At 32.0% G+C, this 16,215-nt stretch overlaps 1 protein-coding gene and 1 long non-coding RNA gene across 2 annotated transcripts; one reads left to right on the top strand and one right to left on the bottom strand.

Moving 5' to 3' along the window:
• Positions 1-6,966: 6,966 nt before the first annotated feature.
• Positions 6,967-11,414, bottom strand: LOC128291478 (uncharacterized). The gene is made up of 2 exons (XR_008281270.1): positions 7,435-11,414; positions 6,967-7,317 (listed from the first exon to the last, which is right to left on the bottom strand). It is a non-coding gene; the product is annotated as an uncharacterized LOC128291478 (long non-coding RNA).
• Positions 11,415-12,890: 1,476 nt separating this feature from the next.
• Positions 12,891-14,878, top strand: LOC108459614 (U-box domain-containing protein 26-like). Its single transcript, XM_017759016.2, has one exon. It carries the CDS (start codon positions 13,485-13,487, stop codon positions 14,634-14,636), a length of 1,152 nt encoding a protein of 383 aa, XP_017614505.1. The 5' UTR covers positions 12,891-13,484; the 3' UTR covers positions 14,637-14,878.
• Positions 14,879-16,215: the final 1,337 nt, after the last annotated feature.

Here is a 16,215-nt window from a genome sequence, read left to right as displayed (position 1 = left end):
CACAGGAGTTGAAAAATTTAGATTATATGGAATGGTTTACCTAGGTTTTGGCGCATAACTCTAATGAGGTGTGCAAAATGTTTGTTTGTGCATTATGGGTAATATGGACCGAAAGGAACAAATAGGTGCATGAAGGAAAAAAAAATCAAGGGCATATACCAAATATTTCATCATAAATTACATTTGATAATTGAATGAGTTAGAGAAATAGTTACCTGTCGATAATCAAGCCAGTGAAAGATGAAGACGTCCAGAGCTATCCGTTTGTAAAATAAACTTTGATGCTGCATTCAATAAAAAAAATAGCTCTTATTCGAGAAAAGTGGTACAAGACTCAAGTGGAGGGATTTTGGGTTCGAAAATAGTGATTAATGATAGTATACCCACGACGTTTGCAACGGAGGCCATTGCATGTATGTAGGTGGTTATCTTAGGCAGGGATTTGGGTATAACAATGGTGGAAGTTGAAGGGGATACATTGTTAGTGGTCAAGAAAGCTTAAAGTGAGGGCATGGATAGATCGACACTCCGAGCTTACATTGTGACGCGAAACAGTTAAGTGAAGGATTTCAAAATTGTAGATTTCAACATGTTTTAAGGAAGCCTAACGATTTAACTCATTTTTTTGGCTAAGAAAGGGTTGAAAAGGGTTGGAACAATGACGGAGGAGATTAATCAGGGTTGGGAGACAAATTCAAATAAGATATTTTAAAGGAGATAAATGGTATGAGAGGTTTCATTAGAGAACTCACAAAAAAGATGATAATGCCAAAAGTTTCTCCATGAGTTATTTGTTGTTTTAGATGGGTTAAATGCTTCTAGAGCATAACAATTCATTTAAGGCTGGATTTGTTTTTATTGTTTTATTATCTTTATTTTATTTTATTTTTTTGGACGATTTGGTTCTAAGCCCAATAATTTGGAATGGGCTTTGTTATTGGGTAATATTTCAATCCAACTATTATTTTAAAAAAAAAAACTATAAAAATCTTGATTGTCATGTCAAAAGAAAGTAAAAGGATGCAATTCTTCATCAATTGTTTTAATATGTGTAGATTTAGAGTAATGTTACATTTATAATTTTAAATATAAAATAAAATATTACATGTAATTATTATATATAATAAAAATATTAAAGATGTTTTTTGTATTTGGTTTGGGCTAGGATCAAGTTTGAAATTTCTACTCAAATCTCGACTGGTTTAGAAAATAGGCTTGTTTATTCATCTAAGTATGCTTTTTGAGTATTATGTTTTTATCCAAATTCTTACAGTTATTGATCGAATAGCTCAATTCTTGGATAGCTCTACTTTAATAAATTGGATATTAGAAAATTTAGAGTTAAAATTGAATTACCATGACAACTACTCAAATTAAGTAAAATGGATTATTTATGAATAAAAACTATACAAATTTTAGTATTTTGAACATGTAAATAATGAGAATATGACATAAAAACAATTTTTCCTCTAAATTAGACTATTGTGATAAAATGTACACAATATATCATGAATTAATATGAACACGATATGAATAGAAAAATAAATTTTTAAATGGAATCACTATGAAAAAAAAGATATGAAAAAATATATAAAAAATGTAAGTACGTATGGTTGTAAGTTTTGGTAACTTGTTGTGGTTTTCTTTGTGGGCACACATTCTAGGACAACAAATAGTAAATGTTGAAAAGAATACAAGTAGATTTGGCAACTCGGTTCGATGCAGTAATGACTGACAACTTATAATTATTAAATGCGTCTACCATAACCCTCTGACAAACACCCATGGATAATTGTGAGGCATTGCCTAAAGAAGAAATCCACTACTAAACTCACAGTAAAAACAATGATTTAAGCTCTATCTACCATAACCCACACACGACACTCATGAATAATTACAATCTCATATTCGTACATTTAGTATGAACTCTCCCTAAGGAGTCCTTCCTATCGAAAACCATTAACACTCAACAAAATTGGAATTTCAAGGAATAAAATCCCCAAAAAAATTTATCAATTGAACAAGTTAAAAACCCTCAACTTTCTATAACATAAAGGTGAATTACATAATGCAAAATAGTTCCTTACTATGAACATATGTGTTCGATGAAATCCCCTTGCTTTTCTCATGAAATAGCGTCTTTTTAAATAGGTTGCAAATGTTGAGTTCTCTTGCTTAAGCTTAGAATATCTTCCCTGTAAAGTGGGATAAAAGGTTTATCAATCCTCTTTTTTTAATATATTATCTCCAAGCCTTTTGTATAATAAATTATATTCAAGTAATTTGAATATATTATATCCAAGGTCTATCTTCATTTTTAAGGCTCAAGCTTGAGCAAGGACTTATTTAAAGCTTGCTATTGAGTTACCTTTTGAGATAACTATAAGAACTTTTCAAGGGTCATACTTGAAATATAACTTTTCAAGACTTTCAATTCTCCTCATATGATAGGGATAACTTTTCTTTTTGTTACAAATGAAATTCTACTCTCTTTTTTTTTACCTATAAGATAATCATAAACATGAAGATAAATAATAAGTAAAAACTGTTAGCTAACAAAATTGATGCATGAGCAACTTGTGGTTCATCATGTGGGCACAACTTGTACCACAAGTCATTACGAATTAACAAACACAATATGCATAGATGAACTTGTTAAAAACTATATATAATAAGTACAAAAAATAAAAAATTATAAGTTTATAATAATTTGAATACACGAAAAAATCATAAATATATTTAGAAAAGACTTTGGCTTCCCAAATGGAAAATGATTTGTTGTAATTTAATACGTCAAATTAGGCTTTCCATTACACTTAAAGACCTTATTCTCAAGCAAATTAGGTGTCTTTTCTTTAATTTTGTTGATTTTTAGTTTTGTTGTTAATAAATTACTTTTTTTAATTTTATACCATATTTTAGACCCAAATTGGTCAATTGTACCATAGGGAACCTAACAATGAGATTGAGTGATGTAAAGAGTCAATAATGGCCCGAACATGAAAAAAACATCACTTAGAAGGGGTGTATCACAATATTGAGGCATGAAAGTCGTGATACCCCTGACAGTGATGAAATGAAGAAAATTAACGCCAACTACAATGATCTCACGATACTGAGACCCGCAAGACTCCCAATTTCAAGATTGTTGTGGGTGTCGTAATACCCAAACATGGGTATCTCGATACTATTGCCCAATGGGTGAAAAAATTGTTAGGGCAATTTTATGTCCAACAAGCTTAAGTATATTTTCCATTTAAGGGCATAATGGTCAATGTTAGGTTAAATGTTAGTAGGCTATAAATACAACTTTGTAAGCCTTTGTTTTCAAAGATTTTTGGTAGCTTAACATTTTACTTAGTTTTATATCTCTTGGTTTAGGGTTTTCTTTTCCTTTTCTTTTTTTTTTCATTTTTTAGGTTAGGCTTTCTCTTCTTCTTTTTTTTTTTAAATTAGATTTTTCTTTTTGTTTCATTTCTTCCTTATTGTTAAATACTATGCAAAAGGGAGATGATCAAACTCTTGTGTTTCAATGGATTTTCATCAATCAAACAAGCATTTTCTTTAACTCTTTACTTTCATTTTATGTCTACTATGTGTTTGATAAAATGTTTATTTTGAATTTAAGTATAATTATGTGCTAATTTGTTTAATGGTTGATTGATTGGTTGTTTGTTAGTTTAAGTTAATGTTTATTCTTGATTAATTGATTGTTCGAATATAACAAAATGCTTAATATGCTAGAATTGATGGCTCTAGTGGAAAATCTAGATAAGCGAGGAGAGCTTAGGTGATATCATCTAGTATAGGATGAGACCGAGAGGAGATCCCTAACTAAGAGTGACAAACAATATAATTGATATAGGTTTATTAACTTAGCTAGCTATTAACAAATCAACCAAACATCGTTTTATCTTTTACATTATCTAAAGCAATAAGGAATAAAATTTGATTAGATAGTTTAATTAATATCTTAAATTTAGTTTATAAACAATTTATTTTGGAATTTGCACTAATAATTTTCGACTCGATTAGATTAGTAATTGCTTAATTTGCAATTAACTTGATAAAAATATTTATCGGCAATCCCTTAGGTTCGACCTCTTGAATACTTCAGTGTTCCATTGGACACTATAAATATTACAACTGACATTGTATGCTTGTAGTTCAAACCGCACATTTAAAACAATCTTAAAGGTGCGGTTTGAATTGCAAGCATACAGTGTCAGTTGTAATATTTATAGTGTACGATGGAAAACCAGAGTATTCCAAGGGTCGAACTTAAAGGATTGTCGATAAATTTTTCATCAAGTTAATTACAAATTAAGCAATTACTAATATAATCGAGTCAGAAATTATTAGTGCAAATTCTAAAATAAATTGCTTATAAACTAAATTTAAATTATCAATTAAACTAACTAATCGAATTTTCTTCCACTTTAGACAATGTAAATGACAAAATGATGGTTGGTTGAATTGTTAATTGCTAGCTAAGCTAATAAACCTATACCCATTATATTGTTTGTCACTCTTAGTTAGGAATCTCCCCTCCGTCTCATCCTAGACTAAAAGATACTACCTAAAATCTCATCTCAGTCTCACCTAGGCATATATATTTCCTTTTAGTCTCACTATTCAACACAATTATATTGAACTATCTAAGGATAAACTTTCCTCTCGATCTTGTTTATCTAGATTTTCCACTAGAGGTGTTAACTCTAGCATATTAAGCATTGCGATATATTCAAACAATCAATTAATGAAGTATAAATATTAACTTAAACTAACAAACAACCAATCAACCAACTATCAAACAATTTAGCACATAATGAAACTTAAATTCAAAACAAGTATTTTATCAAACACATGGTAGGCATAAAATAAAAGTAAAGAGTTGAAGAAAATACTATTTGATTGATGAAAACCCATTAAAGCCAAATAGTTTGATCATCTCCCTTTTGCATAGTTTTCAATAATGAGGAAGAAAGGAAACTAAAAAAATTAAAATCTAATCTAAAAAGAAAAGAGAAAACCTAACCTAAAAAATGAAAAGAAAAGAAGAGGAAAAGAATATCCTAAACTAAGAGCTATGAAACTAAGTAAAATGTTCAGCCACCAAAAATCTTTGAAAACAAAGGCTTGTAAAATTATATTTATAACCTACTAATATTTAACATAACATTGACTATTATGCCCTTAAATGAAAAATAGACCTAAGCTTGTTGGACATAAAATTGCCCCTGTAGTTTTTTCACCTGTCAAACAGTGATATCATGATATCGAGGCTTGGGTATCACGATACCCACAATAGTTTTGAGATTGGGAGTCTTGGGGGTCTCGATATCACAATACCATTACTCGGTATCACCATATCACTATAGTCAGCCTCAATTTTCTTCACTTCAACACTATCAAGGGTACACAACTTTCATGCCTCAATTTTGCAATACCCCCTTCTAAGTGATATTTTCTTCACGTTCAAGTCATTATTGACTCTTCACACCACTTAATCTCATTGTTAGGTTCCCCATGACACGATTCGCCAATTTGGGTATAAAAAATGGCATAAAAACAAAAATAATTTATTAAAAATAAAACTAAAAATAAAAAAAAATAAAAATAAAAATAAACCTAATTTGCATGAGAATAAGCTCTTTAAGGTTAATGAAGAGTCTAATTTGATGTATCAAATTATGGCAGATCAAACTCCCCCACACTTAAATCTTTGCTTGTCCTCAAGCAAACGTATAAGAAACATGCATAAAAAACGACCCTTGAGCAATAAATGGATATGTACAATGTAATAAATTCTTCTACAATACAACTTAAGAATATTACATTGCAAATTCACAAATTTGAGAGCAAATCAGTTCACAAAGTTACAAGATAAACAGAAATAGAGGTAATCTTATCAAAACAATAATTTTCACATTATTTTGTCAAAATAAGGTATGTAGATATGATGTATATATATATGAAAGAATCTAACTTATTAATTTCTTATTAAGTTTCACAAGTTTCAATTTTCCGAATATCGATAATAATGTCACATTGGGCTTTTTAGCTTGTAACATTCTAAGGCTTGGGTCGGTATCATTTCAAAGAAAAGATCAGCTCAAAATGGTTCAAGCACTATGAATAGCATAACACATGACATTGCTCCGAATTCCCCCCATATGTAATCATTAAGGTCACCACCTTATTTCTCCTTCTCTCTCCTTCTTATCTCTCCAATAACGTGGAAGAAATGATTCGATATTGGCAAGTATAAACAACTAAGCAAGTACTTGTACACTATGATCGTGAAAAGATAACTTTACGCTCTTTAATTGATTTCTATTTTTGAGCATCGTTTTTGAATTTTTTTTTGCTCTTTTCACTCACAATGTTCTTAACTCTAACAATGCTTTTTATTCATTCATTTTGCTTTTGACCATCACCATACTTTTATTCACTCATATTTTTCATTTTATGTACATTTTATAAGAATCTATACATGCCATATCGAACCATCTCTTCACTACTTACTCAAATTCATTTTTATGAGCTCCAAAATGTTTCTACCTAACCCTCAATGTCAATGGCCTAACATCCATTCTATAGTGCAATTCAAGATTAGAGAGTGTGAAAGGTTGAGTTTTTTACTCACTTTAGGCTCGAGGTCTAGAAAAAAAGTAGGCTCATGAAGAAAGAATAATTAAATACTCAAATCACGGGAATTAAGGATAACATAGCATAATGGTTGGTCATTTAAGCTCTAGGCTAACAAACAATACCTTAGGTCATCCCTTAACAATTCAATGAGTATAAGACCAAAGCATTCTTATACTTATTTCCATGAATAATTTTGAATTCTAATGCATCCATTTATACGTTTATCTACACACTTATTAATCATTTGGAAAAAAATTCACTTTTTTAACTACATCTACCCTGTTAGACAATTTAACCAATTAAACTAAATAATTTATTCACAAAAAATAGAATTCATCAATCATCATACAAAGTTTGTACAATCAAATAATCAATTGTACAATAGCATACCACAATTCACCAATTATCAATCCAATCATGTTCAAGCACCATGCAAAAATTGAAATAAAACTAAGACAAACACTTAACCATAAAAACATTGACTGAACATGAAATTTTTCTATGAATGCCCCTACTTAAATTACACATTGTCCTCAATATCTCCCCTACTAAAGATTAGTTTTAAAAAACTCATTCGATTTAAGACTATGTATAGCAAAATGGTGGAGTAGTCCTCAAACTTCGTTAAAGCTCTCAATGTTGTGTAGTTTTCGGTGGGTAGACCTACATAGAAAAAAATAACAAACACACCAAAAATAAAATAATCAAACTATGCAAGAAAACGAAACAAAAAATACAAAAATTATTAAAGTCCTTCATAGTTGTGGTGATCCATCTTACCACCGCAAAATAACTTCCATGAGGTTCTCGACACTTTGAATCAGCGTTTATTCTTCATTGTTAAGACAACGACCTCCTCTTCGATCTTCGAGACAGCCACATCATGAGCCACTTCTCTCCAAAGCCTAACCATATCCAAAATCCATTCTAAGGTATTATAACTTCAGGCAATATGGACTCAATGTCATATAAAGTCTTATTATCTTAAACTGTAGTTTCTGCATCGGAAGAAGAATGCATGTGATCATGAAGTACGTCGATTGGCTCATCCACAAAAATAGTCAGAAAGTGTGTTGGCTCCTCCATACCTTCACTTAGTTCCCGGTTTAGCTTCTTCCTCTATAACTAACTATATTCCTACTTCTACTCTTACTCCTAATCCTATGTCAATTGGAGTGAAGACACCTTCTTTCATTTCCAGAACTTGGTCACGGTCTTCAACTCTGAACACTTGTTGAATGCCCATGCTTAAGTCATCATGTTCAATAACGGTGAAATGGCCCTCATCCTTGAGCTCGGGAATATCATACTTAACCTCTTCTATTAGAGTATTCATTGTGGCTCGGTATTGGACAATTTCTAATATTTGCTCCAACATTTTGGACATGGAAAACACAATAGTTTGTAACGAAGACATGCTCTCCTTCAACATTCCAATCCGTGTAGCAAGGGATGGGTCTTCCATGTACTCTTCACTCTCCATATTACTTTTCGGATAGTAATATAGGGAATACGAATATATGTTGGATAATTGTTCGACAACCCTTAATTATAGCTTCCCATCTCAGATGCATATCCATATAAACCATAAGGATGCTCATGTAGATACTCTTGCCTTCCTAATTGTCATTATAACTCCAATGGTTCGTCGAATCTCTATTGGTTGAACTTAACTACTCGTCATAGTTGTATTGGTCTCCCGACCACCTATATCCATTGCTTTTAAACATGATTAAGCAAAATCTTCAACAAGGTAAATTAAAATAAAAACACAAAAATAAAACACTGTACAACAAAATAAAAAGCACTATCTAATTTCCTCGTCTTTCAACTAATATTGCCTCAAGGGAAACTAACTTGACCACACATTTACACTGTTACAATCCCCAACAACAGCGCCAACAACTTGACTGCCTCACCTCGTGAGTGCATACACCAGGGTTGAAAATCAACACAACTACGAAAATCAAATCAAAATAACTATGTATGGTGCCTGCAAGTATGACAAGTCAATTGTAATATTTATACTATTACAATGGAACACTAAAGAATTCTAAGAATCGAACTTAAGGGAATCAATGATTTAATGATTTTTATTTAACAAGTATGCAAGAAAGGATTCTAGCTAGCTACTCACCAATTTCTATAGTACAACAATACATAAATTGGAAATTAATTAACCTAATTAACTACTTAGCACAAAAAAGGACTAAATTGTAAAACATATACAATTAAACAAATAGCAATTAAATGAAAAATAGTGATTAGTTGCCTTCTATGTTGCTAGTTAATCTTCGAATTAGGGAACTAAAAAACTCCTAAATGACTCAATTTTACCTCTCAACCTTAATTTTACCAAGCTAAATAAATTAGTCTGGTTTATCTCTAGACCTCATCAAACTAACCTGGGGCTAAAGAATTGGTGCTCAATAAGATCTCCTCTCAGTCTCACTTACCTAATTTTTTTTAGGGTCATCAAGTCTAAGTTTTTGAAGTCTATTCAATCTAGTCCAGTTTTTAAGATTTAGTCTCTGTACCAAAAAATAACTTAACAACATTTCCATCAACCAACCACCTTAGATTTAGCTTTTCTTACTCATTTTCAAACACACAATAACAAAAATTCAAGCAAACAAAGCATTAACTTAAACTTAAAGAAAAGTGAATAAAAACCCAAGCTTTCTTGCAAAAGCTTGAAGAACACAACAATGGCAACAAGTTTGATGAATAAAAATACCAAAGATATGATTATTTAACAAGTAAAAGAAAGTAACGTTGAATGACATTAAATGAAAGGTTTAAACTGTAAATACAAGGAAAGTCAATGCATTAGAAAGCAATTAACACTAAGCTACAGTAAAACTAACTAGCTAACTACCAAACTAATTAAAAATCAGAAAAGTAAACTAAACCCTAAAAACATGAAAAAGAAAACCCTAAACCTCAACTAAAGAGATGTAAAAAAACCTAAAGTAAAAGCTCCCTATACTCTATACCATTTTGTTCTTATCCAAAAGTGGCTTTTAATCTGATTACAACCCAAAAATTGTGACCAATATGCCCCTCAATGTCTAAATTTGATTGGTGTTAAAATTGGACAAAGACTATCCGTGTAGTCATTTTTTGTCCCTGCACGACGATAGTATCGTGATACCACTATATGGGTATCGTGATACCTGCGACAATCTTGAATTAGGGCATTCTTAGGAGTTTAGGTATCATGATACCACTATAGATAACCTCAATTATTCTCATTTCAAAACTGTCAAAAGTTGTAGGAAAATCAATATACCATATGTCCACCTAAAAATTACATAATATAAGAGGAAGTTGCAAAGAGCTAAAACATATTAACATAACATATGTGCACTCAAAAATAACATAGAAGTGAGCCAAAGTTCCATAGAGTAAAACCTAACAAAAATGGGAAAGATTGTACCTAAAACATGGTAGAAAGTTGTAGCTCCCCAAAAATAGAAATCCAAAACAACATGGTGTATGTAGAACCCAAAAGTAATATGGAAGAGGATTTAATATAAAAATATAGAAAAAGCAAGAGTGACTTCAAACTTGAGCTTGATTGATGAAGAAAAAAATGGAAAATGCCATAATAATATAAATAAGTACCAAAAAAGCATAGCAAAATTAAACCAACACAATAGATAAGCAAGGTAGAATGGTCTAAGCTACTAAGCAAGATTCGTAAAGAAGGAAGAAACCAACATAAAATACCTAAAAAGTTAGGCTACAAAAGTATAGTGGAAATCTATAGAGCAATGTTATAGAGGTTGTAGAGATAAAACCTAAAACACATATGAAAACAAGGGAGAAAGTCAGAACTCTGTAGAAATGAAACCTTAAAACAACATGGGAGAGAGTCGTAACCCAGGAGAAATAAAACCTAACATAATATGAGAGAAGTTTCACACCAAAACAACATGAAGAGAATTGGAGCTCCAATATACAATACTTACAATTAACATGATAGTTGCATCCAAAAACAACATGAAGAGAGTTGAAGATTCACATATATGAGACCCAAAATCAACATAGTAATTAATTGAAAAATAACATGAAAAGAGCCGAAGCTCCATATATATGAGACCCATAATCAACATGGTAGTTGCATCCAAAAATAACATGAGAGTTGAGGTAATTTTGATTTGAGTTGCAGAGTGGGATTTGATAATGAAAAAGATGAAAAAAAATCAACATAACATATGTACACCCAAGAACAACATGATGGAAGCAGAGCAGGAACAAGATTTCAAGCTAGCTATAGAATATATTGATAAAGTCTAGAGAAATAAAAAAGGGATTGTAGGATAAAGGTTGCAGAATTTGGGCTTTAGAATCATCATTGCAAAATCTTGGCCATAGAATCAATGTCACATACTTGATATCACAAAATCGATAAGGGAACTTTAAGAAACCCGAAATGGTGGAAGCTTCAAGAAACCCAAAAAAATATTAGTGTTGAGGGAACTTAGAAAAATCCAAATATGGAGAACGCTTCAAGAAACACAAAAATAAAGATGAAATATGTTGGAAGAACTTTAAGAAACCTAAAAATGAAGATCAAATACGCTGAGAAAACTTAAAACTCCCCTCAAAATAGAGGATGCTTCAAGAAATCCAGATATTGAGATGGAATGAACTGAGGAAGCTTAAAAGATAAAAAAAAAATGTACGAAGATTTAAGGAACCCAAAACTAGAGAAAGCTTCAAGAAGTAAAAATAAAATAAAATGGAGATAAGATATGTTGAGAAAACTTCGAGAGAACTAAATATGGAGGAAGCTTAAAGAAAAATATAAAAAATTAAGAGAACTTTAAGAAAAGAAAAATAAACAAGAAAAACAATGTATAGGAAGAAACCAAAAAAAACAAAAAACAAAATGGGAGATATGATCCCAAAAATAACGTGGGAAGAAACTCCAAAAGAGAAACTAAGAGATGGAACCCAAAGAAAAATATGAAAGAACTTTGAGGGGTTTGAGCCATGGATTTTTGTTTGTATCCTATAGACAACGCCAAATGTTAATGTATATTTTTTTTTATTAGATTAAGTTTGGAGATGGATTTGAATGCTCTAGCATTCTTACAAGACAAAGGTAAACTAGTAGGCATAGGAGTTTGTGCTTTGGGACACTCTTTGATACTTAAGTCAGTTAAAGAACCTTGTAATAAAAAAAAAACAAGAAAAATAAAATTACGGAGGAAGAAGATGAGAGAGAAGAAAAACCTTTGTGGAAGGTTAATACTTTAAGCTTGTCATTTAGCTCGAGGCTAGTCCCTTAATTATTGTTGGTTTGCAAGATGGTCTCATATCGTAAGAAGTTGCGCTAATATTACTTTACAATGGATTCTGATAATATCTTAGCGCAACAAGATTTCATTGGTATGTGTTTCATAGTATTGTAATTGTGGTTTATGATACAATCAAAGAAATTTTATGTATAAATTATTTGTTCTATTTTGGCATAATTAGTACGCACTTTTATTTGAGAATATATAATGAGTCTCTCATACCATGCCATAATTACATGTTAATCAAAGAACGCATTAAATTTTACGTGAAAACCCTTTCGAGAAAAAACTACTAACAAAGGAAAAGAAAATTCACCATGTCGAAATTTGAATGATACAAGAAGAGTATAAACTACGTCTATTTATGACTTTGTAAAATTATATTCTAATCAAAGTCAAATAAAAAGTAATGCGGTAAGGTTAAAATAATTTATACTATTCAACATCAAATAGAGAAAGTAAACTTCTATATAGATTTCACTTGTGCAGTCTATACTTCGCCTTCATAGATCCCCATATCTTACTACTTGTATTTTATTTTAAGAGGAATTTGGGTCACACAACTTCTAACAGATGTTATATTCCAAAAAAATGTTGTCCCAATAACTTTTAATTATTTCAATATCATAATTGTATTATATAATCTACCAAATTACTTGGGGCTTATCCAAATGAAGAAATAGTTTTTTTTTTTTTAAAGGGAAATGAAGTAATAGTGCCCACTTTCATAAGCCTTTCATCCTCGTTCAAAAATCCCAAATGTGGAGTAAGAGTAGCCCACATTTTAATTTTCAACCTACTGCTGCTGCATTCAATTCAAACTTTCTTATACAAATAATTAAATTCATTTTTCTTTTTCTTTCTTTCTAGGTGGGTCAGTTTGACTGGCATCGATACATATAAGAAAGTTGGGGCCTGAGGCATAGAGGGGAGGGGGGGGGGGGACCATCCCTCCCACAATTATTCTAAAAGTATTACTAGTTTCATTCAATCTCTCACTATGATAAGCTGCCTTTGTTTTTATCTCCTTTGTTCTCTTCTCTTCTCATTTCACTCCAACTAAGCTTTGCACTTTGCCCCTTTATCTCTCTCTTCTTTACTATTTGCCCTTCCAGTCACTGTGAAAGAGCAGACTTTTTCCTGCTACTACTGCTACTGCAACTTGAAAAATCCTCAAAGTTCTGTGTTCATCTTTTCATCACTTTATTGTTATTATAATTAGTTTATTACTTGAGCTTGTGTGTGAGTGTTCTTTCTTTTTCTCCTCCCTTTTATAAGAGTATTGATAGTTCAGTTTCACTTTCCCATTCTCCTGTCATTTCTTCACTTTTGGCTCCAGATTCTGAATTCTCACCAAAAACCAACTTTAACAGTGCCTTTTTGGGTGTTTGTGTTTTAAAGCTCTCCATCTTTTGCATTCTTTATTCCATTGTTTCAGCTGAAGATTCTTCATTTGAACAGATACTATCATTTCATATTTGGTGTTTTTTCACATTCTTGTTGAAGCCTTTTTCTTCTTCCATGAGAGAAGTTGAAATGACAGTACCTCATTTATTTAGATGCCCAATCAGTCTGGACTTGTTCACAGATCCTGTCACTCTCTGTACGGGTCAAACTTATGATAGATCAAGCATAGAAAAATGGTTAGCTGCAGGTAATCTCACATGCCCCGTTACAATGCAAAAGCTCCATGATCCCTCTCTTGTTCCAAATCATAACCTTCGTCATTTGATTCAACAATGGCGTCAAATGGATCACCGATTTGGCCCTGATTACTTCACTGCAATCGACCCTTTAGTCTCCCTCAAGCACTGCCTTCAATCCCCTCAATCCACCTTCCAAGAAAAACTTGAAGCACTGCAAAAGATCCAACTCCTTACCGATCAAACACCTTCTACAAATCCCTTTTTGATCCAAATAGGCTTCTTGCCTTTACTTTTGCAACTAAGTTTCCAAATGGTAGACCCTGAATTCTCCCAAGATTATATGAACTTTGTGGAACAAGGGCTTATTTGTGTTCTTAAGTTGCTTCCTTATGGAGAATTAGAGAGTTTGAATATGCTTAAACAAGAGTCTAAATTGGAATCTCTTGTAGTCCTATTCGAGCATGGCAGTGTAATGATGAAGCAAAGCTTGTGCCATCTCGTGGGGGTAATTTCATCATCCTCATCAACCAGAGAGCTTTGTGCAATGATTGGGAAACACCCAAGATTCTTAAATTTAATCGTCTGTGTTGTTAACCAAAATAATGAGGCATCCGAGACTGGAATCAAAGCCATTTCAGCACTGTGTTGCTTGGAATCAAATAGGGGAAAACTGGTTCAACAGGGCCTAATCGACGCCCTGGTAACATATATGTTAAACTCAGAAAGGAGCTTGGCAGCAATGGCAATGGCGATACTAGAGCAAGTGTTGGGGATAGAAAGAGCAAAAGAAGCACTGATAAAGAACCCAAACGGTGTGAAAGCAGTGGTGAAGATGGTATTCAGGGTATCAGAGCACGAAGGAAGTGAAAGTGCAGTTAACTCATTGATGATGGTGTGTCGGGAATCATTGGAAGCAAGGGAAAAAGCTATAGTAGCTGGAGTTTTAACACAGTTGCTGCTGCTTTTACAGAGCCAGTGTAATGGTAGGACCAAAACAAAGGCAACAACATTGCTGAAGCTGCTATGATCCATAGGGGACCCAGGACCAAACATTTACCATACCATGTGTTCTTTTAGGACAATTCATCACTGTGGGGCCTTTTTATATATACTGTATATTATATTTATGCATAAACATATCGGTTTGTGTGGTGTATTGGTAGGTTCCATCTTTCACTTATCAATATGCACAAAAATATCAATTTATGTAAGCTTTAGCAATCATTAAAGCATCCATATCCATTTAATAATACTTATCTACTTTAATTACTGTTTTAGCAATTCATGGCAATTTAAACATTTTTGAATCGACTAACAACATTGCTAACTGAGAAATCAACGGTTCATAAGTATCCTTTACAATAATATTAATTTAATCATTTATTTGAAATTGATATTTTTGTTTATATTTTAGAAGTGACCTCTTACCCGCCAATTAAATTCAAGTGAAGTTCATAGCCACCCCAAGTTTGATGGAACGTATATGAAAGTGGAAGGCAGTCAAAGTAAGCAAGAAGTAGGTAATATATATTAGCAAATGGATGCAGACTAAAATAGTCAATATAGTACTGGTGGACACATCATTTTTCTATTGAAATTGGTACATATCGGTATCAACTTATTTTAGTAAACTGTTTCGAATTTATCGACATTTTAACAAATATTTAACATATGAAATATTAGATATATTAAATGAGTTCGATTAAATAGTTTCAAATATAAAAATATTAATTGATTATATGTTGGAATATTTTCAATATATATATAGTATTCCAATAGTTGGAAATGAAAAGTTATAAGTAACCACGACATGATAAAATCTATTCTTCTTCTTCTTCTTCTTCTTATTCTTCTTCTTCATATCGTTTAATATTAAAGATTAAAAGTTAAAGACTTTGAAACAAGGATTCAGTTGGATATCTAATCACCATATACTAATAGTCTGATACGAAAAAGGTTCATCTACAAGATTATTGCTAAGGTGTTGGCCAACAGGTTAAAAGTCATCATTCCCGATTGTATAAGTCAAAATCAAAGCACCTTTGTCCTACGGAGAATGATTCACGACAATATTTTGATTGCACACGAGCTGCTTCACTACCTCCAAAGCTCTAGAAACGGTCCTAACAAAGGATGAGTCATCAAGCTTGATATGAATAAAGATTACGATCGAGTGGAGTGGAATTTCATTGAGGCAATCATGCTAAAAATGGGATTTGACAAATAACGGACTAACAAAATTATGGGCTGTGTTCATTCTGTTAAATACTTGATCAAATACAATAATATTTTATCGGACATTATTTTTATGTATCCTCTTGAGGATCCCCTTGATGGAAGCATCCTCTTTCCCCGTGATAAACCTCAAAAGTAACATATTTTAATCCCATGCTTGGCATATTTTTGGATGATTTATCATAATATTTAGTGAATTTGATACTCCTAATCTTTTAATTTCATGTTTTATATCCAGATGAACATAGGAAAGCGAAAAGTGCAAGAAAAAGGCTAAAAACGGACAAAATAGGTTTATTTCAGTGTTGCTCATAGCCCAGACACTTCCACACGGGTAATCCACACGTCCGTGTGAGATGCACGGGAAGAAC

The sequence above is a fragment of the Gossypium arboreum genome, chromosome 4 (genome assembly GCF_025698485.1).
Source record: "Gossypium arboreum isolate Shixiya-1 chromosome 4, ASM2569848v2, whole genome shotgun sequence".
Lineage (NCBI taxonomy): Eukaryota > Viridiplantae > Streptophyta > Magnoliopsida > Malvales > Malvaceae > Gossypium > Gossypium arboreum.
The sequence above is the reverse complement of the archived record's forward strand: the minus strand, read 5'-3'. Positions and strand labels throughout refer to the sequence as shown.

Coding starts and splice junctions, on each gene's coding strand:
- LOC108459614 (XM_017759016.2), top strand. CDS start 13,485: ATGAGAGAAGTTGAAATGACAGTACCTCATTTATTTAGATGCCCAATC.